Source organism: Varroa destructor, unplaced genomic scaffold, assembly GCF_002443255.2.
Source record: "Varroa destructor unplaced genomic scaffold, Vdes_3.0 BEIS01000003.1, whole genome shotgun sequence".
NCBI classification, from domain to species: domain Eukaryota; kingdom Metazoa; phylum Arthropoda; class Arachnida; order Mesostigmata; family Varroidae; genus Varroa; species Varroa destructor.
This window is the reverse complement of record NW_019211456.1, coordinates 19,204,178-19,229,468: the sequence shown is the minus strand read 5'-3', so window position 1 is coordinate 19,229,468 and position 25,291 is coordinate 19,204,178. Positions and strand designations below refer to the sequence as shown.

Below are 25,291 nucleotides of genomic sequence, written 5' to 3'. Positions count from 1 at the left end.
ATACACATACATATATATATACATATATATATATATATATATACATACATGACTTCGCTTTAACCAAGTTTAAAAATCGAATGCACTCATTCTCACTGTATCAATCCATTCATTCGTTTAGTCTGCCCATATATAAATTGACATTGGTGCAAAAGACTGTTGTTACTTGTGCAACGGAACAGCATCGTTAAGTGGGACCGTTTGACAGAACGTATGGTGCCCACTTAGCACAGCCAGCATTATAACAAGTGTTATCATTTTACATTATGACATTTGTACAGAAATTCAAGTCCGACATAACTTTTCTGCCTAACCTTTAAACGGCAGACAGAAGAGTGGGCCGTACTGCCAATTACGGAACATTTCTTACTTCTTAAATAGAAATTAGTTCTAGGACTACTTGTTTAGCTGTAGTGCGGTGCAACGGTTTTCTCTATATGGGTCGAAAATTGGCCGGTTATGCCCGTTATTCAATAAGCTTTCGTTCATTATCTAGCTTCTGCCATCGACATTTACAATAACTGTTCCATTTAGAAAATGCTTAGAGCAACGTTTATCGCGTCACCTACTGGTCTTGCATATCATAGTTCTAACGGTCAGTAATTGAGGTACTTCGATGCTCTTAAAATATTTCGCAATTCAATAATACTTCTAGAATTTATAGAGATTGTAAAATTATGCCGAGAACTCTTTGATCTTCCAGATCGAGCAAAACTGTTCTTGTTTCAACTCTACGGAAACCTGTATGTAAAATTTCCTACGTGCTTTCGCGTAGTTTTTGCCACCGATACTATGAGAAGTCATGACAATTTTCATTGAAGCAAATTTTATAAACATTGAGGTATTCATGTAAGGCTTAGAAACTTTCTGTTCCTATTCATGCAGAACCACCTATTGTGTTAGTCTAATAAAAGCGGCGCCACTAGTAGTTATCTTAGATTACACGTCACGCACGACATCTAGTGAGAGTTCAACGAAGTCTTGAGACAATTTTAAGAGTTAATTCCTTATGAAGATATTACTTATTGGCCATTTTAAATACGATAGCGGCTCGTGTCAAAATATGTATTAAACGCATTTGAGATGTTGAGGTAAGGACACTTTCAGTGTTACTTTCGAAAGTGCGCTGGAAGAGGAATTCAAAATTGCTGACTAAGATCAACGAGCGAAGAGCATGAACGGTACCATAGTTCTTAATTCCTATTTATAACCAATGTTTTTTTTATCAGCCTATTTCACTCCCGTGAAATTTTTTACTGTTTGAGATTTTTTTTTAACTATTCAAATGTCCGCAATACAGTCCGTGTTTTTTTACGTTTTATACCTAGTTGCAGTTGGATTGTAAATAGTATCGAGTCACGACCAGGCGGGACCAGGGATCCAGTGAGTAGTATATGACCGTTCTAGACAACGAACCTTAGATCCTACTCGTTTTACTAGGGAAATATCAGGTTCTCGATGATTAAGAATCGAATAGAAGTTCACCTCCAGGTATATCTATGGCACGAAAGTACACTTCTGATAACTACTTTGTTCGAAACAATATAGACATGGAAAAGCCTCATAGAGAACTGTTCAGTGTGCCATTGTCACCCCTTTCCTTTGCACAAACGCCACCTCGGGTAGGTGTGAACGTTCGGGCTGAACCTGAGCCTGATTGGGCTTGTGATGTCGTCTTCGGTCAGGATTAAACCTTGTATACTTTTCCACTACTCTAAAATTACATCAGTTGCAACTAAAACAAATACGCTTAACAAAACAAATTTAGAAAACGAGATTATCTTTTTACAATAAATATAACGAACATTTACGCATGCCGTAGATATAGGGTTCGTGTATACGTACATCGGCTACGGTTTATCGTTCGATTCATCGTGCGTAATGATGCTGATCTCATCTAAAGCCATAAATATCAATATAAGCTATAGGTACATTTAACATAACTGGTTGCGCAGCCTATACTTTAAACAAATTTTTACTCAGCTTTATTGTTTTATATTTGTTTGTTAAGTGCATAAGGGGAACTCTAACTAATGTATTATAATAAGACGGCAGAATGAAGCACATAACTGATAGATTTAAGAATCTATCCGTAATAAACGAATGTGAGTACCTATGGGCCTATGTGTGTGTTTGTGTTGTTGCGCGTGTGCATGGGTAGGCCGAGACTGTCCTTTGGTCATTAGGGGCTTTAATTAGATCTCATTCGTTTCGGCTAGCTGTGTTCGGTTCTAGGTGGGTAATCTGTTCGGTCCTGGCATTTGCGCATCTCCTGCCTTTCTTTATGCCTGTCCCCAAAAGTTGAAGACAAAGTCACTGATCGGCTTCCAACAGTGCAAGAAGCACTCGCGAATACCACCAACGAAAACAACATCTTCCACGACCAATATAAGCCCACGCAGGCACAGCACGAAAAAACTAAGTCAGATCACTATTTTTTCCTCTTTAATACATATGACTGGTTGCTGTGATAAGAGGAACTTCAGCAAACGTAAATAGAGTGGACAAACCCGTAAAAGTAGTGACCCCCCATTCAATTCACATACATTCGAAACACTCCGCCAAATACTGACCCGCCTCCACGGCTGCTACTGCTAATGCGACAGTGTCAGGATAAGGCGATTTGTATTATTTGGTGTAGTCCTAGCACGTCAATTACGTCTCCAGTTACATTCTTACAATAGTAGACCGCGTCCCTGTTTCAGCCAACAACCGAATCTTTATTTTGCGTGGGGCATCTATCGCATTACAATCCCGCGATGGTAAAGCATTGCCCAATCGGCTAAATAGCGAATAGGTTCGAGAGTCAAAGCGAAACCTTGTTATTACTTTTGATTGCTAAAAGTAAGAAAAGTTTATGAAAAACGCACGTCTCGTTGACGGACCGCAAACGCCATCGCTCGGAGTCGTATGGCGTATTGCCGGCGTATGGACGTACAGCTTTGTAATATCTTAGCATTATTTGGTCTTAAACAAGTGAACCGGTGAGCTGTGACGTAGCATGAAACCGCAATGTCGAAAGTCATTTCGAGCATAGCGTTCCAATTAAGCAACTAGCCGTTCGATTAACGTCAATACTTGATGTAAATCACGTTTTTGGTGCTATTGAGAGGCTTTTTAGTGTCAAAATATTTGTCTGTGATTCATCATAAGGTCGATTTAACCCATCGTAAAAACTTTTGATTGAATGCTTAACCCTGAAATGTCAATGTAGACGGTAGATGGTCCAATTTGGTCGGCTATTCCAGGGGAAATGATTAGGGATCAAAATTTACAAAATTAACACGGTCATCGAACAACATGCCCATTTCAAGGTAGCACCATTCGACGTTCAAAGATACAGCCAAGCATTGCTGGGCATGTGATAACTGCTGTGAGCCCTCACCTACAGTTGCCTTCAATTCTTATAGACAAAATAGCTGCAAACCATTCAGCGATTTAAATCGATTGTTTTTTTAGCATGTCTCCATATGTATCTTTAGTGTTTCCATGATATCATGATCGATTATGTTTTCACGTGTAGTTTTTTTGCTGCGATAAACGGCCTCAAATAAAGGGCCACTTGCTTGTACAACTTTTTCTACGTTCAAATGTTAGATCTGAACGATAATATTCTCCTAGAAGATGTCTAACTCTGTTATTATTGCTTCACTCGTTATTATGTCTACGAGTAAGACATTTAGAAAGACGTCTTTTTTTCTTGCAAATGTAACGTATTTAGTGCATTGTAACAATGGCCTTCGCTTTACAGCATGTAGATTATTATATTACTGAATACTCTGTTTTAATTATAATAACGACTTTCCAGTAGCCCCTTCTTTGTTCCGGCGAATATGGATGAGCTGCACCGCGCGACTGCCAGAACCTTGATTTTAGAAAGACGCAAAAGGTTCTTCACATTTGGTGAAAATCATCAATTTTGATTTCCTATATTTGCATATTCAAAATACAAGTATCAGTGTGGGGCTGAATACACGAAAGTAACTTGAAAATATGGGTGTAACTTCTGAACTCCTGTTGCTTTCAAGGCCAGACTTTGTAAAAGTAGTTAGCGCAGCTATGGAACAAGTCTTCCGTACACAGCTATAGATACAAAATGCAAATGTCAGATATTCTATTCAATGGCGTTTGTTCTATAGCCTGGTTATCTACAGTAGTTACAAATTCAGTGACATGATTTCAGTGGCAGGGTCTAAAACTCGGTTTAGCCTATTTACCTTTTGATATTTCAAGACTAAAGCGTCAGCCAACAGATGTAACATACTAGTTTTTTTTTTCATATGTACCTACATTAGTCACAGCAAAGGTATTATTGAAAATATATTAAGTTTGGATATCGTGTTCAGAACCGGCCCGCTTGTTTAGGCCAACGTGTTCAAGACTAGCATACGGGTTAATCAGATATTTATATTCAGCTTTAGGCATGTCTTGCTAAAGGCGTGCGTAATCTGTGTTCTTACTGTGGCGTCACCACCTGCATTTCCGTGACCCAATAGAACGTTTGTGGATGTCATCAACAAAAAAGGTTTTCGTGTCAATTTCGTATAAACCTGTTTAGTCAAGAGGTTTGTTAGGGTCGCGACATAGCGTAAGTTATACGTTGCTGCCTTTTATGGTCAATCACTCTCTGTAGCGCTGATTGCCCGATTAAACTAAGGGCTATTCTGCAGTCTGGCTATTTATTAGCTGGCCCTGTATACAATATGTAAGAAAACAAGCGTCTCTCATGCAGTAGTCATAGATAGAATCTCTGTTGTGAAGTCGGAGCCACTGCTATCCAACGTCTACCAGCAAGACCACTATTGCGAATGCTCAAAGAGAGTGGTCTGTCGATAGCGTAAGTCTACGGGAAAAAAGATCGTAAGACCGTGCCTGCCTGCCTATTATGCCAATAGTAATCTGGCTCCGCTCGAGTAAACAATTTGTGTTGGCGCTAGTATCATAGGCCATGTTGAAATCCACGCTCGCGCACCTTGATCGAATGGGAGTGTGGCCAGCCAAAGCGGACAGAAGGGCCTGATCGCACTACCAGCTCTCATGTTCGCTGAGGTAGGCCAGAGGGAGGCCTTCTAGTCCAATGAGGTAGACAAAGCATTCAGTGGCTACTGACTAAGCATCTATTTATACCTCTTACGTCGTTGTTCCAGTTCTATTCGACTGGAGTCCAGCGGCTGACAGATCCTTGGTAGCATAAGTTTGCACCAGTTGTTATTTGTAGATCGTTTAATCTCACAATTGAGAAAGGAAAGGACTATGCTATTTTAACAATCAACAATCATGTGTCGTAGTATTATACTTGCAATTTTCAAAGCCGAACTCGAAAGTACGACTGCTTTTTGAAGTGTACGGAAGTTAGCCTACCCATTACCCATACCACTGACTGTAACACAAGTATAGCAGGGCAAAAGTATGCCTCTACAGTAGCTTTTCTGCTAGCATGCCTGTTTTTGTTATTAGAGTCCCTGTTTTGTTTGCTAAGTGTCTATTACTCGCATAGACATTTTGTCATATCGGAAAAGCAGGTAGCTCTTGACAGGAATTGCACTGACATTGGGCCAGGTAGCAATTTGCGGAGATATTCATTTTATAAATAGCAGCTAGCCAACAGCTTCAAAAATAATTTGCGGTCAATGACCATCAAAAATCACGTTTTGGCATATATATATATATATATATATATATATATATATATATATATATATATATATATGTATATATATATAATTTTGTTTCCAGCTTTACATATAGTTTGTTTGTATGTGAATTGATGGAATAGACTCATCGCCGAGCATCCCCTTGCAACCTTTGCTATGGCCAAACTTTATCGCTTTCGATCGCTCCTAAAATTTCAGTTCAGATTTGCTCGTTCAATTACCCTGTAGTCAGCATTTTTAGTGTCACACGCTAAATCGGAACGTAGCCAGATGGCGTCACCCGACACATACAGACATGTTCAACGTGGTTTTGCATTCATTATCGGACGCCGCACACACACGCAGTCCGGCAGATCATGCTTCCTCATAGACGAGCGTATACACACAGTTTGCCCCTAACAACAACAAATTGTCGTCTTCGGTTCTTTCGTCTTTTTTTTTCTCAAAGATTAGCAACCGTTATGGTGGCACTACAGCAGTTTCAGAAATTCACTCGTCTTCTTTTGCTTTACGTGGCCATTAAAACGATGCTCTCCCATTGAAGGGGCAAGTGCCAGTTGGGGCGTTAGCTTTGTTAGACGCCATCCTGAACAGACGCGGGTGCCGACCAAGTTGCAAGCACATTTTACAACAACGCACCATAACTATAACAACATCTCCAGCAGAAAAAAATGAATAAAAAAAAAGCTTTTTTGCTGTGTGTTCCCTGTTGTCTCTCTACTCCTGATCCAGTGCTCTGACAGAAGGAGGACTCACCTCCATAGAGTTGCGTGTTCATGCAGTTTGTATTACGACAACAAAAAAGAGGACAGAACAACCTGTCACTATTTATGCCACCTGTTGTTTTGTTACCGTTGCTGGGTATTTTTACGTGTTCAACAAAGGCCAGAGCCAGCTTCGCTATGTGTAGTTGCGTCGATGATCTCAGTAGTATAGGCAACAACAATGGCAACAACTCAATACTGACGACGCTGCCAATCGGCCACATATTCGGGAGAAGTTGACCACAGATAACATTCGGTACAACTTCAACAAGCATGATATGGCCATGACAGCGGAACATGGTCAGCCAACAAACGCAATAATAGAAGGCTTTGGCCTGCGCTCGCTTTGTCCATTATACTACTCGACCATTTTGATAACAGCATCAAATTGGAAGACAGGAAAAAATTGTCAATTCTTGCAGTAAATACTCGATTAAACACTACGTTTTTCAAAAAGCAGATTGAAGTGATTAATTAATGCGCAAGCAATTTCGGGGAATAAGCCAATCTATAATAAGTGTTTCGAGTTTTACGTACGGTACCGCCATTAAGCACTGTTTCCAATTTTTCCTTAAGATTCTAATATACTATGCACACGCTTTCGTCATCATCATGGCTGACAAAAAAAACACCAAATACACAAATTATTCATACTGTTTTTTTAGTGGTATTGCGCGGTATATTATCGTTATTAGATATTATTAAGAGGCGTACATGACTTAGAAGGTAGAAAAGTACTTTCTGATATTCATTCAGTTGTACCGGGAATCACCTTACGTTGCCAAGCAGCTGATGTCAACTGTAAAATATTTTCATACTATAATGCACAGGATTTATGAAATCATCATTCCTGCGTCATCCTGAAAGTTCTATGCGGCTATTGCAAAAATAACATATATATATATATATATATATATATAGCGTTTTTCGTTTCTTTTCGCTATCTGCATAGAGTGATTTAATTCGTAGCTCCTTAATGGGCGTTAAAACGTTGACACTGCTACGACAATATAGCGGTTAGGGGAGCGCACAGACCCATGCTACCAGCTGGTCGATGTTGAAAGGCACAAATCAACATAGTCGTCATGGCCCGCGGAAACGAACGGAGCAAAGTGAAATTTACCGCTTGCTGTGAAAGTATAAGTCGAATGATTTCCAGCTATTTATTAGCTTACCATAAATAAATATTCTACTAATTTCAATCAGAAACATGGTATCTTATCGACCGACACTTCATATGCTAAAACCGCTAGATGGGTCTACTTGTAGCGGCTAAACCGCAGCAAGTGTTACTTCGTGGTTTGAACATGGGGAAGATATTTTTATTTGAGAAATGAGCTGATTACGAAGCTATCAAAAAGTACCTTTCCCAAACCGGCACTGTTAAGCTGCAAGCGTGCGGTTGCGGAATCCGATGTTCTCTACCTGTCTACGACATCGTTAATCTCCCGAAAGCGTATCTACGCTTTCGCGTAATGTATACATTCTATTGGTTTGATTTTCCCCTTATTGGCTTCATTTCATATATCAACAAATGGCTGCGAATCGGTCCCGCCAAAAACACTCAAAAAAACCGTCTGCTCCGGGATTTCTGTATTCTCACGCATTGTCAACCAGAACGTAATAAAATATATGTTGAACTTCTCGAGGTAATATTTTAATCTGCGTGCAAGATTTTTCTTTGGAAATTTCCTGTAGTGAGCTTAATTCATTTTCAGGAATCTTTGTGATAATATTAGTCTAGAACATGAGGCAACACAAATTTACCCTACACAAATTTTCAACAAAATAGATTCACCCACTTCATATAGAAACATCGGCCATTCGGAAAGTCAGAGCATCATTGTACACTATCTTTTACGTAAGCTTGTGTTTATTATTTATCTGGATGACTTGCCATTTACCGTGAGTCCCCTTGTCTTTTGTCGTTTGCTTCACCGCCTATGCCGTCTACCAGACAAAGTTTTACACGCTCCATAAGCTGAAATACGCTTCAAAAGCCGCTAGTAACAGCATGCCTTTTGGTATCTACCGTTTTGCCAATTGATTAGTATCGCTGACGTTACTGGAGCCTGGTGTGATACAATATTAAGCATCACCCATAGCAAGATAGCCAACACAAACGAATCAGCGTTCTTCTCTACGCCTGCATAGCATCTTTCCATAGGTCTATAATACTTCTGACACTGAATATGCAACTAACGTACCTGTCCATGCTTGCCGATAGCAGACAAGATTTACTCTTCCTCCTAGATAAATTTTGACGTATGCTACATGTAGATATAGGCAACTTTCCAAAATTTAGTAAATATCATCTTCAGGCTAGCAAAAATATTATACAGTGAGCGCCATTAATCATCTGCCCTGCGCTGCTTTCAAGAATTATTAATAGGATATGAATACATTTTTTCAAAAATTAATAGCAAATGATAATTGCTATTCAAGTTTTCGATATGTCATCGAGGATCAAAAGAAGTCGTATCAGACAAACAATCGCATTGATTTTTTAAAATTTTTTGATTATACGCAGTTACTACACACGTACAAAATGGACGTCATACCTTGCAAAGAAAAGGTGCTTAGATCATCGGACCAATGTAGACAGATTTACTATTTCTAGAAGAGTGCTTTCTGGTAACCTATATCTACTCTTGGTTCTGTAATGTACTATACAGACTAATATGTACTATATATATAATCTTTCAGTAGGACAATGTTGGTTTATCTGTCGGGGACCTTGCAATTGCTAGAGTGGACCTAACCCACATAAACAGGACTGCAGTATTAATTGGCAATGTTCTGATGGTAGTTAGTTTGTTCCGTTCAGAATAAGCAGCATAACGCTTGCAGCCACCGCTGCTGTAGCTCCATTCTTCTATATCTTCATCATTACAGTGACGCGTTGAGTTTCACCGGAATTTTCCGCGGTTATTTTTGTCATCTCAGTAATCAGCTGCCCACAATGCTTATAATGACGGAACTCTTGAAGCGTCATTCAAGGCCGCCGGCGTTGACAGACCAGCCTTGTCTTTCAGCGACTTGACGGCACGAAAAATCATCATCAAATATATGATTACGATGTCAATGACAATAGGTCTACGAGCAAATAGATTCTGTCTGCAGACGGCAGTTATAGAAAAAAACTGCAGACCTCTCACCCAAAAGAAACTGTACAGCAGCAGCGGTAGCATGAAAAATAGCTTTCAGCTTGGCGCTAACTATATCCATTACAGAGCAAAAAAAAAACGATAATCTTTAGTTTTGTTCGTATTTCTGCCATCCAATCACTATTGGTATCACCGGCTAATGGATAAATTCTTTAACAACAACGGAATTTTAGTGATTAACTATACGACCGGGAGGGGTGAGCGACGTAGAAATGCGGATACACTGTAACTACAATTAATATTACTTATTAAGAATATAAGTTTACATATAAAGAAATGCTTTCTTTTTGTGTGTTTTGTTTTCGTCGGTTGGTAAAGTATACAAAATATGGTAATTTAGTTCATATAAGGTCGTATCAATTTGCACGTGCCTAATCAGATTAGACTAAAGACTGTTTAGTTTTTAACCCTCGATGCTACCGGCTACTTCATCCTGGTTAAAGCGCTATTATATCGATAGTCCGACGTTTCGTTACGACAAACATGGGACTGAGCGTTATCAATTGTCCGTATCGTCACCCAGAACCTCGTTTTCCCATTAAGAGGAGTGTAGAGCAGAGAGTTGATCACTCAAACGAGATTGCACGATTGTGAAGATGTCCCAGGCCGGGCTAAAACAGTGACTGTTACATGCTGCAAAAGCCAGAGAGCAAACCCAGTGGCAACGCACATTTAAGCAAGAAAGTCCATCCACAGCGTACTTATGCAAAAATTTTAACACTTGCGGTGTAGTACGTACATGTTTAGTTTAACCTTGCGAAGACTAAGTATATTAAGAGATGCCCATTCATACGAACCTGTGACGAGGTCTGATCAACAAATTCACACAACTAACAGAATGTTTTAGACTGAGAATTCGTTTGCCTTAGAGAACAGTCATAGTCAGTCTTCATTTACGGGCCCCGTTCACCGCTGCCGCCGCCACACGCCGCTTTCTTGCTTCACAGCCTGCTTATTTATGATTGTTGTTATTATTTCGACGCGCTCAGCAGTCATTTTGCTCATCCACTCCCATTAGCAAACCCACTTGTTACGAACAACAATAAGGCTAGCAGCGACGATGTCATCAGTAATAATAAACGAAGGACTTCACAGTGCTACACTACAATTCGTTATTGAACTATATTACTGAATGCGGAACAGCAGTCCAACGATTTCAGGCAAGAAAGATAACGGTTTATATCGTGCTTTCACTAATTTCTGTGAAGATTTATTCGGTTACAATTCGCTCGCCACGGTAACGACGCCGAGAACAGAAACGTTCGAGAGATTATTGACGATAGAATTTTCACGATAGCAGCCACCTTAATGGGCTTGATAGGTAGTCGCCGTTGACCTCTAATATTAAGCTTTGTCTAGTTCATCAAATGGAAGGTGTCGAAGGTTTATGAAACCATTACGATGTTCGCACGGTCCGTTTTTCCCGACGTCTCTGCCTCTGGAACAGGCGGAGAAGTAGGAGAAGACGGGTTCTACACTATGTTATATGGTGTGCCGGTGCTGATAATGGGGAGTGGTGGTCAGATAGCAGCGCTTCATTGCCGGGTCGTGTGTCATTGGTTTTCAGTCCGTAATTTTACTCCGAATGCTCGTTCGTTGACCATGATATTGACATTCACCCAATGGATAGGACGTGTCTCCACCCAGATGTACGTGCCAAGACCGTTTCACCATACCTGCTACCCAGTACGCTTGTTGAAATATGTGTGCATATTTTCAAAGAAAGACTGCAAGTGGCAGTATTTTATGATGCCTATAGGGGGAAGAAGCTGACGCGTCATCGGTCATAAGTGACGAACTCTAGCGCTGACGACAAATAGGTTCGCCCAAATGTTTAGTTACGCCGATGTGCGTCGCTGTACTGCGTCATATTTGTACGAGAATAATGAAAAATGTAAACGATACATTTACGGTTTCGTATTAGTTTTCGGATGACAAATAACAGTTAGTAACATCGACTGAGTCTTGTAAAGGGCACAGCAACAAGCTGATCCGAGACGAGCTTTCCCCCATAGTAGAATATGTGTTCGCAGCTATATCGTCATGTAAAAATGAGTCGATACAGAATTACTTCGTCGTACCGTAAGAGATGCTATGAATCACTGATGTCACAACAGCCATTATTAGATCAGATCTTTGTGAGAATAAATATTCGTCCTGGATGTTGTTAGTAGTGTGTTTATAAAACCAACTAATCATTGAAAATACTCTATCACTTCAGTTAGCTATTATTATGACTGTACTTTGTCATGGTAGCGATCAACTAGAACACGAACGTGAGATAGCGGTAATCCCTGTAAAGTACAACGATAGCAGCACCGTCATCAAGTAGCAGCGATAAATCAATCAATACGCATTTTGTATGGCCTTTGCACACGTAGTCAAGTACCTGTGTGTTTTCATGCTGTGAAGACACGCGCTAACCGACTGGCGGGACGGCAGATAAATCATATCTATCAACCAAGGCTCCTCAGCTACTGCAGCGTTTCAGCGGCACTTCAGCCATATCTACGACTGGCGTATAGTGCCTATATTGCAATAACTACTACATATAATGTTGCGTCTACTATTCACGACTTGTACCACATATTACGGTACGTTATTATATAATACTGCTACCGTTTTACGATCAGCCATCGCTACAGGCCGTATTCGACCTCCGCTTTGCAGACGAGCAAATCAGCAGTGACTGAGTAGGCAAGAAACCCAACTTCGTCCAGCAATGAACCTACGCATATTTCTAACACGATACGTTTACGCAATGTCGTGGTTATCTCCCTGTCTCGTCACGGCACTGTAGTATTTGCTGCCGTAGTGAACCCGAACACGGTACGATTCAAAGACCTTTGAGCCTTTCCACAGTTCTTCCTTGAGCGGTACTTCTCCCTACGCTGCCTTACGGGCTCGCGCGCCTGTCATCAAAGTACCGTGAAAGGAAGTTAAGGTACAAACAGTTGTTTGCCCTAGCATCGACTAATTGCCTTTCTGGCAATTCATAAGCCCTTACACGGATGTAGTACAAGTATGCGTGCGTCAAATCAGCTAATCAGGACATACGCATTCGCACAAGAAGCTGTTCGAGGCAAAAACCTAAATCGAAGCGACAATTAAACGATGGAGAGGCGGCGCGCGGATGCACTACCTTAACGTATATCGAGCATATGATCATATACAAAGTTGATATGTAATTTTGTTTCTTACCTTGGGAGACATAAGATTCTTATAAGGAAACAGTTAGCATAGTATAATAATCCTTTCGGGAACTGTTACGAGAACGTATTTACAGAGATTGCACCGGTGTGCTAAAGGATCCTCAGCAATACGTACATATATAAAGAATGTAGGCGGTAGATAAAATGGAAGCAAATATAGAATAGATCAACAGAGTATCATACATCCATAAGAACTGTCCAGGGAGCAATGATTTTACTACGAGCTAATCAGAACACGTGTTAAACGTAATGCTTTACATGTCAAAAAGCATATTGTGTTCTCGACCGCCGCATACATGCTACGCCGCATACTAAATAAATACGCCGCAACATGCTACTATTGCGTATATATATAAGTTCAAAAAACTTATGTAATGAAGCTAACATTTTGATATTAATTGATGAAACATGTTTGGGACCATATAAGATCAGGTGGATGTGAACCACTCGTCCTTGTCGGCCGGCGACAAGGCTAGGTTTGTCCGCTTCATTTTGAGGGCAGCAGCGGGATTCCGCTGTTTTGAGGTTAACGAGTTGCACAACTTCCGACGCCCAGCGCCAGCGGGGGCGTTCTACACAAGTCCGCGACAACGGACCCATACCACCGTCATCCCATTTGATTTGGATCGGAAAAAAGCTATTCTAACAAACGCACTTCTTTAGGGAAAAGAGTTCGTACATGAGGCGTGACAAAAAGGATGCCTGCGATGAACCGCCACAAGGGCTGTCGCTGCGATCTAATTTTTGTTGGTATTGTTTCTACCATCGTGAGTGTTGTGGCAGCAAGGAGTTTTTAGAAATTTTCCTACAATATCTTTGAGAATACAGCGCAGAGGGTGTCGATAGGTGTGCCATAAATAATGCCGCTTATTGTAAATAAGGCTCCACAAAAATTCCACCTTGAAATCTCTTTATTTGCTGATGATCGCCTTTGGGTGAGAAGCATGAGACAGGTCTAGCATCCGGTATGAGCAGGAACGATCAGGAGGGGGTCTGGGCAGTGCTACTGAAAATGTAAACCCACTAGAGGATACCAGTTATGAAATAAAGATATTTCGCCGGATAAGCGTGGCGTTGTTGTGATAAACCAAATATTATATAATATAGAAATAAATATAAATATACGCTTGAAGAAATATAGGATCAAAGTAAGGGCTGTAAAGCGCTCGTTGTTGTTAGAGAGCTATTAGAAACTTGCGACTGGATGCATCATTCTCAGGTTCAAATGTTGCTATCAATATGTATTAATTGCCTCTACTAAAACGAAAATGAGTTCAAATCGTTGTGTTTAAGAACTGCAAATCATATCTAATCTAACTATCAGATGATAGCCGAAATTTTCTTTCTAGCATACAGTAAGTACACTGCGTATATAAAATTAGATCAGTCGAAACACTAGTCGGGCTCTTCTTCCGGCTTCAAGTTAATGTACGACGATGTCTCATTCACGCTGCTTCATATAATCAGCCATCGACCGGCATCTAATAGATCTGCAGAGATCGAAAACTCATCTCACTGACAAAAAGATATCATCAGCGGTAATACACCTATTGGTATCTGTGTTGCCCGTGGAAAAGCCTAAAATTATACTAGGAAAACGAATTCCGCCTAAGGGGTCGACACAAACATAATATCAGACTAGTTGTTAACATATATTAGGTTATTACTGACCAGTTCTGACTATAATGTCACCGCATGCCGTTACATTCTTCCTACATAATATTATGGCCATTATAGTGATGGCTATTCACCCAAAGCCACAGTTGTTCCTTGCGCCCAGTATGTCCGTTTTCTTAATGCTATTACAGCTTGGTTATTGCGCAGAGCTTGAAATGCCCCGGCCGGTGCCCCGGAGCCGTGATGGCATAACTCGATCCCCCTCTCGTTCCTTTCACTGTTCATTTCATTGGACTTCATCCGATAGCTATATGACCACGACAACACTGCTAATATATTAGATCTGTTTGAAGCCATCTTAAATAATCGATTCGATCGGCTAATTCTCTAGTGGCAGCTCAGTGGCGGTCCGGCGGCCGTACCAGCACACGCAAAGCGTCGGATCACCTGTCAACTTTGCAGTCCTGTTATTCTATACAGCACAAATATCATCGCATATATATGTATATGGCACTAGGCAGAAGGGCTACCGGGCGTGCTATTACGGTGCTAGATGACATGTACATAGTTGCAATAGCTATAACGCATAGGTTTTACATAACGTTGTGCGCTTCCGTGGTCAGCAAAAGGTTATTTCACTGTGTATGTCGTTTATGTGAAACTAACGTCTGTTATTGGTAACGACAACAGCACTAATTCTAATGAAAGCTGATGTAATTGCACAGTTCCATAACAAGGATGTGATATTTTAAATACATTGCTGGTCAATTAATCGGTCAATCAGAATGGAAACGGTGCAACTACTCATTTTCGTTTGCCAAAGTGCTCCGTGTCAGGCTAGATTCAGCTTTTTACATGGACTGTTTCAAGATGGCAACCTTTGCTTGTGACTTCGTACATTAAAAAAAGCTTCTTCTTCGTGATCGTCGTTGCGACTAAACGCAATAGCAGCAAAATGAATCTGTTGCTTACGTAACCATCTTCTTTGGTGGTTATTCGAGGGATTCGCTTTACTTAATAACTACCGTATTGATAAACTGTTTATTCGATTGTAAATGTTACGGCCACTTGGAGCAAAAAAAAATGCAAAATAAGTCCAAACGTCACCAACATAAGTTTTGGTCATTAAGTAGATATTTTCAACTTCAAGGGTATTGAAGAAAAAAAAATTGGCTTACATCCTGTGTTAAGGCTTCATAGATAATATAGACACCCACTGTGCAGAGACAACTGCTAAGATAAGAAAAACGAGCTTGAATCAACGAGGTTATTGAAGAAAACAGTTGTAAGGAATATGCCTGAAAATATCGTGAAATTGAACCTATGGCCTAGAAACTTGGACCATTCTATCGATGTATAGAGGACCCCTATCGAAGAAACTTTGCCAAGAAACGCAGAAGTGTCTCTCCCCAAGACACATACGACCTATTACGTAGCCTTCACTGAATTGCAATACGTTTCCGAATATTATTTCCGTAACGGATTCTCTTGTATTAAGTAGCATTATTTTAGAGTTATGCGTATAAATTTAGCATGAATTTCTCCATAGTTTTTTTAGCGCCTGAGGTCAGAATCAATAGTTTCGCTTTCCACAAATCTCATACGATTCACTGCGTCGTATTTTTGACTCGATTTTCAAAAAGCTATTAAGCGCACCGTCGCTCTAAACTATAGTTTGGTGAGGATTATGTATTGTTACCTCAGCGGTCCAGCTCTACATCCACCATATGCGACAAACGCTACTAATTACTGCGACAACGGCTAGGTAGAGGATACTACTCATTAATTGGGCTGTAATGTACTGTAGGGCTCTAATGGCTATTGCACTACTTGAAAATATACTATGTAGGCGGCACAAACATTGCTAGCAATGTTTGTGCCGCCTACATACTACCAACTGACTACTGATGGGTTTGTAGTCTAGCTAATCAATATGTTTTGATTATCATTATTTTTGGAGATGAAAGTGACTATAGTCTGATACAGACCAATGCTGCCAGTAAATTATTTTCGACGATTTCGTCTGTTATTGATATTATACAGTCGTGAAATCCATTAATGACACTTACGTTCATCGGATTTATCTGAATACTCGGATATCCTATATCGATTCGATCAGAGACTAGATTCTTAAGCATTAAGTACCATGCTATAGTGAGCTTATATAAAAACGAAATAAGGATTTCTCTCACCTGAAGTCTATATCTGTTTTTATATCTCTCGCATAGGTGCGCTTATTATAAATTTACATCTTGCACTATTTAGATGTCTAGGTATCAGAAGACATATTGGCCCGGATTAGCCAATCAAACGATCTTAGCTCAACGTCTGTATTTTTTCGGACTTGAATTGTTAGCGAACATCACACAGCTGTAACACAGCTGAGAGTTGCATTCTGGCAAGTCGTATCACCGATTTGTAGCGGACGATATATGTAATTCGTTGAACAGAAAGGGTAAGATTTGTTTGACTGTTCTATAAATTATTGAAAATGACCGCGGTTTAAGGCGGGGCTTTCCCGGCTCCCGTTCCGTAAGCGCACTACCGGCAAATTCGAATTGAATTAAATTTTTATGCTTGCAGCGAAACGGTCTACTTATGCAGTATGTCTGTGTCAGCTGAGCAATTAGTAATACCCGAACCCACTGTTATACCCAACAGTGTAACCACTTTTTCGTTTTCTACTGAATGAAAACTAGAAAATGGTTCACAGTCAAAAGCGAGGCCAATTATTATAGTGAAATAATAACGGATGTGAGCTCAGCCTTCACGATCGGTTTCATGACAAAAAAAAAATACAATCGAATATTTATAATTATTATTTGGTAAAAAATGCTCGATAAGTCACCTACTAGCCCAACGACCCAAATGATTGCGTTGATTAATGATAATAAAATCGAAAGCAACAATGTGTTTTTGCTATGTTCGTGAGTCTTTTAAAAGAACCATTTTAAATGATTCGAATAATACTAATAATAATACTACGAATAATAATAATGAATACATATGTAAGTGCATAATTATTATAAATGTACGATGCTGTAAATAAAAAGCGGAAACTATTAGCAATTCTGTTAACAAACCCGGATGATAGAATCGTTGGACTATAATTTCGGGTATTACGTTTTCGGCCGCAGCTCAAAACTGAATGCCGTTGTTAATAATATCAACAAAAAAACATGACTGTTAACAAGAGTGATCTCATACAGTATATCAAGCGATCATGTGGATCTGAAAGGGCGACATGGAGCATTATAAATATGTTGAATCAGATCAATTATCGTGACGTTTGGCAGGAAATGATCTTATTCGTGCTTTTTCAGCGTCACCCAGTAACAATAAACAACACATTTTTCCAATAAAAAACAAGGCAGAATCGGTATCACGTTCTGCATTAAAGCGTAGTTATAATAATCCACCATAGCTCGCATTTTCTATTCACGAGCGGCGTAGCAACATTTACAGACGGACACGTAAGGCTTAAGAAAATATCTATAACGCTAACTGCATACAAACTTACATAACGCAATTCATATATATAATAGTGAATGAAGAATAATCAGTGAAATATGGGGGAATTTTATCTATTTAATTTTATTTAGAATTTAGCTAATCGGGGACTGATAAATGACTGGGAAGGTTGCAGCCACGACTAATACGTACTTCTAGTTCTCGTTCGGACTGTTTTTGTTTTTTTTTCTGCAGTATGTAGATGTTAAAAAGATCTTTATATTACACTGACGAGCCTAAAGTAACTATCCTATACGAAAACTAGCTCGTGAGCTTGATTCTGTTTGTTAGGCTACAAAAACAGACGAGTTTATATAATCAGTCACGACCTATATGCTCACAATACTCGACCCGTTTATTCTACTAGTTAAGATGACAAAACCTTTATTATTGAATAAATTACGTTTAATCTTGTGTATTCTGTATTATACGTTGCAAGCGCTTAATAAAGTTTATTTAGCTAAGATATTTTAGCCCTACCGAAGCCACACGGTCGAATCTAAATAGACTGTCTTGCTTAGCTTGCCGTACGAATAGCGGGGCGCATTCTACCGCACAGCGTTGTACTGATTACAACTGCACACTGTTGACGGCATGACGGAATGACGGCAAGCACATACAATGCTTTGCATATCTCGAAAATCTGATCGATTCGCGGTCGAATGTTCGATCGAGTCGAATGAGTAACTCGAACAAAGCCCAACAGATCCGGCAACCCCTCCTGAAATCTACCGAACAGCATCGAGTAAGTGTGGCTTCTACTACTCGTCTAGTGTGGCCCATGTGTCGATCTTTGTACCCGGTTGAATGCAACCTTTTCTTGGTTCCTGGTGGCAGTTATTACCGACAAAGATGACGACAACGTCTAGATTATGGGTAGTTGTAGCTGATAACGCGTCTCTTCAGTCAACCGTCTTGTGTTCGTTCTGGGCTTGGCGACAGCAACGGCGTAAATATGTGATAGCAGGCAGGTTGCAAAATAAGATTTCTTTTCAGCCCGCTCATGTTCTGCGTACTCGATCCGCTTCTAGATCTACGAGGCTGATGATGACGGTAGCCGGGAACAGTAGCCTCGACTAAGTCGAATGTTCAGTTTGTCCGACTAATTAGCGTGCCACAGAGCCTAGTGTTACTAGTGAGGCCATGCCAGCCTAATACGCTACTCCTATAGCACGACGTGTCGGCTAGTCGCAAGTCGGTGACATGCTCCACACTCAGTCGTGGAAGCCTGTCGCGGTTACGTTGGGCCGCTGGCTTTGCTGGTCAATGCCCGGCAGACGACTTCTTAGATAAGCGTACAATAGAAAGGAGTGAAGCCCAGCAGGCCCATGTTCGATGGAGCCGCCAGAAACGTGAACAATTTCAAAGTACAACTTGTTCCGTTAACAATATGCATGTTGCATCATTGTTGCTGCTGTTGTAAAAACTTTCAAAGCTGCAAACGGCGGTAGACAGATAGAAAAGCTTGATGCAGCTAACAAGCGGCGCCCAATCCGGTGAGTGATTAATAGTTCTTACTAATTGGCTAAGGTATACGTAGAACAAATTGTTTCGATACGCTACTAAGGGATACTAAGTACCACAGTTTTACCCCAACTTGACCGCTTTTTCAAATCATGCGCGTATCTGCTGACTGAAATGTGACAACAAATAACAAGCACGACAGATGACAAACAGCGACTATCAATTCCTAGTAGAATTTAACGGGGTTTCCTGGTGCCTTGTCTATTGTAATAGCACGACTCACAGTGGGAACATCGAGCTTTTATGTTTGATATTCCAGAGGCACATCCTTGATCTCCCTTGCTCAATATTTTGCAACTTATTCTAAAAAGAACAGACACAATATAGACAATGAATTTTCCCGACTCTAACTCGTTATTCATGCAATATTGGACTGCGTTTGAACTTTGCGAGACCAACATATTTTACCGAGATTAAACGTACTTGATGCTTGATTTCTAAATACGTTACATTTCTCTAGATTGCAATGCCGATTAGAACATCAGCGTTTACACGAAGCAGTTTACCTCACTTTATAACATTTATATAGAACCAGGATAAATTGTAAATTGACTGCAGAAATTATCGCCACTATAATCCACATTATATAATAATATATCCTTTGAAATGTTTTAGGCTTCCATTTCATGTACGTGCTGTACAATATCATTTTACAGTATTATTTCCCAAACAAAATTCTCCATAGAGCCTTCAAAAATACGAATGCTTCGTTTCCAGGTAATTCATTTTTCAAATTTCTATATTCATCCAGACGAACCAAAGCAACTATATTAGCAGCAATGCTGTTTATCATTCATTGTATCCAGCATGCAGCACAGAGTTTTTTTTTTATTTTGATTTGTTTTTGTTCGTCTAAATATAATATATTTGGTAACCGAAAATCAATTCATATATATGACCTGACTGATTAATCACGTTCCGCATAAACAATATTTAACTTTATTTATGGTTAAACGATCAGTCTACTTAGAGCGGCCATGGGATACCGGGGTTGGCAAATCATTATAAGTTTAAGCTACATAGTAAAAAAATTAAATAATTTCAATTCAAGAGTTCCTTTATACTTCAAATTTACCTCTTACTTTTTTAACGATTTTTTTCATATGCAATATAATTTGCCGGCGAAATTAGCACTGCAGAAAAGCGTTTGCAGCGCTCCAAGAGGACACCGATCGAATTTCGATCGCTTTGGTTCGCTTTCCAAGCCACAAAAAAGGAATCGCCTGTTCCCCATAACAACAAGCATATCGCCATCAGACAGCAGAAGTTCCCCACCCAGAGTTCAGGACAATTGCACACCCCAGAGGCATACGGAATATCCGAACTAACCAGCATTTGTCAGAAGGGCTTATCCGATACGTTTAACTGAAGGAAAAATATCTGAATTCTATGTGAATAGAGAACCAATATATATCATGTTTACACGTGAATATCGTAGTGGATTGCCGTGGACGCTCAGATACGAGGTCTACAGCACATCCGCCTCAAGCCACAGTTTGATATTTCCAGCCTATAAGAGAATAGTATGGCGCTGAGATTAGTCAGGTCGGTTTAGCTAGTGCAACAGTAAAAAGGATTATTAAAAAACAAATAACAATACCCTATAATTGTATCCGTTCGGAAGCACGTTAGCTCTTCGCCATGTTAAAATAGATACTCACTTTTGGCGGCATTGAGCAGTTCCTTGATCTCTTTGATGATGCCCTTGATCGATTGTGAAGTGATCTCTAATTCTTTTTCATGACTAGCGAGATTGTCACGAAATTGTGGCGAATCCGTGAGGCAGTCACGAAATTCGAGTGGTAAAAGACCCATTGTAGTTGATCACCGGTCGCGGAACCAGCTTTGCGGCTTGCTGACGATAAATCGTGATTGTTAAACCCGATATCGAAAATCGCTGGTCACTCTAATTTTTCCACTTTGAACTTGACAGCGAATCAGTGGACTTGAAAACTGGCCAGTTTGTACAGAGCCACACGCTATATCGTTGACAAACCTAGTAACGAAGTGGAACTGAGGTCTTTGCTACATTACGGTGCAGCATTCTACTGTTATAGCTACTCCATTACAGCACAATGGCAATGCAGATTATGAAAGACACTGACACAATTCTTAGCTACAAGCTCACCCCTCCTGCAAACACAGAATGAAAAGCCAATTTTGCACAGCGGCATCACCAGATACTTCGTCGCTATATACACTGCCTATCTGCACACCACAACACTATGAGCTTAGATTAAATTTAGCAAACTGTTGATCAGCCAACCGTTGTGGGCCTGTTACTCCTGCCTCCGCTATCGTTGACTTTTTCGGCATTAATTAACTGCGGAAACTGAGAGAAACCCACAGGAGTCTACGAAAGCCGTGCAAAACTACCGCTGCTGCTGCTGCTGCTGTACTCCAACAGGAGCAGACAAACTGTACAGTGATTCTGTCCCCGGTGTCCCATCTGACACCTCGCAGGCCGGCCTCTTAGCTTTCACTTTGTAGATGCAACACAAGAACCAAACATACACATTTCAGCATAAATAGCAACCATCGTCACCATCACCATCATTGTCGTCATCATTGGTGTCGTGGTATAGACAATACCGACGATATAATCGTATCGGCGGATTAGCAACACGTAACTGCAGTATTTCGGTATTTCCGATCAGACGAGTTTACCTGACGAACGCTGTCGATAAACGATAGCAATGCACTAGTCGTTATTCGAAACTGGTCAAGTAATAGTAAAGCTTGTAAAAAAAAAAACGGTAACTACTATCCATCAGCGGGTGTCTACATGTGCCGTGTTTTCGATATTCGAGCAGATTTCGTTAGGGAAAAACAAAATTCCTCTCGTTGCATGAACACAATGAGGAGCATTACTGGCCACAAGCACCACCATGCGTTAGCCGGATATAATCACATTAGCAGTAGCCACAAAAGAAAAATATCGCTTACTGTGGAAGCACCCCTACCACTGAACAACAGACAACACAGTAAACGGAATACAGGGGACTATCACATTCCGCTAACTGCGTTCACTGTCACCCGACAGTTCAGCACACTCCCAAGATTCTATTGACCAGATCAATTCTGTTATTCACCAGCAGTCGATTATTCTCGGCCATCGGATAAGTACATCGAAAATGTTCTGAGCGCTGGAAACTTCTCTATGGACCACTGTCGTTGTTTTCGTGTTGGCGGTCTAATCGACTGATTGACTGAGTGAAGGCTGACAGCGCTGCATTCGAGGCTGATCCGCGACTATTGCTGCCGCCATCGTCGTTGATGCTTCTTGCTGCTCGATGGTCGACGATCCCTCCACAACGATCGACCAGAACGCCACCATCAACACGACAAGTCGGCGGCCATCAGCACCATACACACTGCTAATGGCCGCTCTTCGTCCTCCGGGATGAGTGTTAGAATAGATTAGATAGGACGAACGCCGGCAGAAGCGCACACATCGACACCACGGATACACGAGCATATGCAGGCAGACGGACAGCCTGCCGGTATCTGTCGTCTACCACGGCAAAGTTTTCCCTCTCACTTCGACGGTTCGTGATATCGTCGCTGTTGCTGCTGCTACCACCGCCGCCGCCATCGTCGGCAGGGTGTGTGTAGCATTAGAGCAAATTCTGATGTGCTTGAGTCCAGTACTGTTATACTCGGTTAGTGTTATTCCACATACGTAATATCACTATTACGATTGTCGCTAATTTGATGATATCATACGAATAGTATTGCTACCTTTCAACTAATTGCCATGCTGCCATTGTCCAGCGCTGTCGATCGGATGCGGCATGAGTGGTGACTGTTCGGCTAATTCTGTCGTTGATGCGCACTATTTTTCATGGACATTAAATCGCTTGCCCTGAGGCTTTTTCGTTTCCTTCTCGCTCCGATTTTATATATTTTTATTTCTTTTTTTTACAAACTTGTGTGTGTTTATACCAAAAAAGCTGTGGTGTGTGTGTGGGACGGGGGAAGGGGGTGTCTCACGAGCAGCTCCAGCACAGTTGCTGTTGGCAATTAACGCTACTATTATTGCCACAGTTGCGATTGCAGCTGCGAGACAGTAAACTATTTCTTTCCTTCTCGCCACATTCTCTCGATAGTCACGGGATTATTGCTTTCGTTGCTGTTGAGGTCTATGACGGCCTACTGCCAGAATCAACACAATCTATTCACTCCCATCAAAAAGCCACCGCAAATATTAGCTATAATCCTGTTGATATTGAACATCTCGTTCTCCAACCTGTTTAGCTTTACAAGCGCAGGATGTAGGCTTGGTTGCTGCACAAGAGAGTTTACCAGCAGCAGCGGCAACTATTGCGTGGCGCTCTTCAATTTTCCCCAGGCAAAAGTCACCCAATAGGCGCTGTTACTCATCATAGTTAGTGATGGAATCAGTCAACCATTTAGGCAATGTCTCAGCTCAGTGGAGGAAGTCGACAACCTTTATAAAAAAAAAGGGAATGTAGGGAAAGGATGATGCGGTGTATCGGGTAGTAAAGTCCAGGAATAAAAGAAGCACCATTACAGTAAAACATCTAAGCTGACGCACAAGAAACCCAATATAACAAATACCAGTAAACAAACAGAGGACGACTGCGCCCTCTAGGAGCAAGGTTTGGAACTTATATCACTCAAAAGTGATCGCATTAACACTAGCGTAAATTTCAAATCGAGGGGAATATTCATGTCTGCATGAACACGATCATTTTAGAATCGCGAATGAGGAGGTAAAATGTAAAAAAGTTTTCTAACACATACCAGTACTTTGTGTAACTCTGAGTTCAAGTGCTACTTAAACTCAAAGAATTATGTGATTGAGTAATGAATGCGTAATCAATAATAAACAAGAAAATCTGTCATTCACTTCGCTATCCTCAAAGAGTTGTTAGTACTGTTGTTTGAGGCGGAGGTCGTCAAGCGTGAAGATGTGAGCTGTGGTCAAACGTCAGTTCCACGCTGTTCTGTTTTCGTGCAGCATAGCCAATACATAATGAGAAACGGTAATGTAGTAGTAAGGGAACGAATTAAAAAAAACAAACCAATAATAATCAATATTTCATATCTGTCAGCTTATATCAATAAAGGTCTATTCCGAACATGGAAGCGAATGACGCTGCAAATCCAAGGCGCATTAAAGATCGAAGCCCAGAATGTATAAAAAACTTCGACATGTCGTTAATCAATTTTTTCTTCGTACGCTGAGCTACGGAAGACGCGGAATCGTAAGCGGCGCTTAGGGTATGGTTGTCATCATAGTGAGGGTAGAGCATTTATTGCTTACAAGTAAATAAATTTGACGACGTTTCTCACAAGAATAATGAGTTTTATTGTACGTGTTGGAAATAAAAAAAACGAATTCTATCTTTAACTGCTTTAATTCATTAGTCGACTGGAACTTTCAGATGAATACCATTTTTCTCGAATGAGTTAAAAACTGTATCTTCTTTAGCCCATTTTCTTATTTATTTGAACCATAACGATTAAAGCTGGCTAATATTTTGTAGTTCTGATTCCAAGTAACTACAATAATCTTCGAATTTATTGATCTGAAATGTGAACTGTAAGGCACGTCAATAATTTCATTTACAATAAAATGACAGCTAGCTTTCTCAATATCAAGTTGAAAAAACTTACGCAGTGCTGTCAAAGCTAATGCCGGAAATCGGGTTCACTTCGGGGGCTATACTGTGCACACTCTGTTGGGAATTTCAAGAGCAGACTTTTCACTTGATCGCATTACGTAATTAGCTGAATTTTTCTGCCTCGAATATGCGGATCATTTTTTTTCTAGTCTTCCATGAGCTACACTGGTCTATTGGAGCACGTTGGAACTT

The 25,291-nt window shown here is 40.5% G+C and overlaps 1 protein-coding gene and 1 long non-coding RNA gene across 11 annotated transcripts in view; one reads left to right on the top strand and one right to left on the bottom strand.

Annotated features, from left to right (window-relative positions):
* The window catches only part of Graf (GTPase regulator associated with FAK), a 51,332-nt gene extending 26,573 nt beyond the window's left edge, over positions 1 to 24,759 (bottom strand). For 2 of the 10 annotated variants that reach the window (XR_015324615.1, XM_022800086.2), the window contains exon 1: positions 21,110 to 24,758. Coding sequence is in view for 8 of the 10 variants with exons in the window: in XM_022800086.2 (XP_022655821.1) it covers positions 21,110 to 21,263 (154 nt within the window). In the remaining 2 variants the exon portion in view is untranslated. Of the gene's footprint in view, positions 1 to 21,109 lie in introns of all 10 variants that reach the window. The other 8 variants (XM_022800088.2, XM_022800092.2, XM_086984795.1 and 5 more) reach the window with 7 other exon arrangements.
* Positions 18,318 to 24,316, top strand: LOC147756634 (uncharacterized). Its single transcript, XR_015324636.1, has 2 exons — positions 18,318 to 19,420; positions 20,580 to 24,316. It is a non-coding gene; the product is annotated as an uncharacterized LOC147756634 (long non-coding RNA).
* Positions 24,760 to 25,291: the final 532 nt, after the last annotated feature.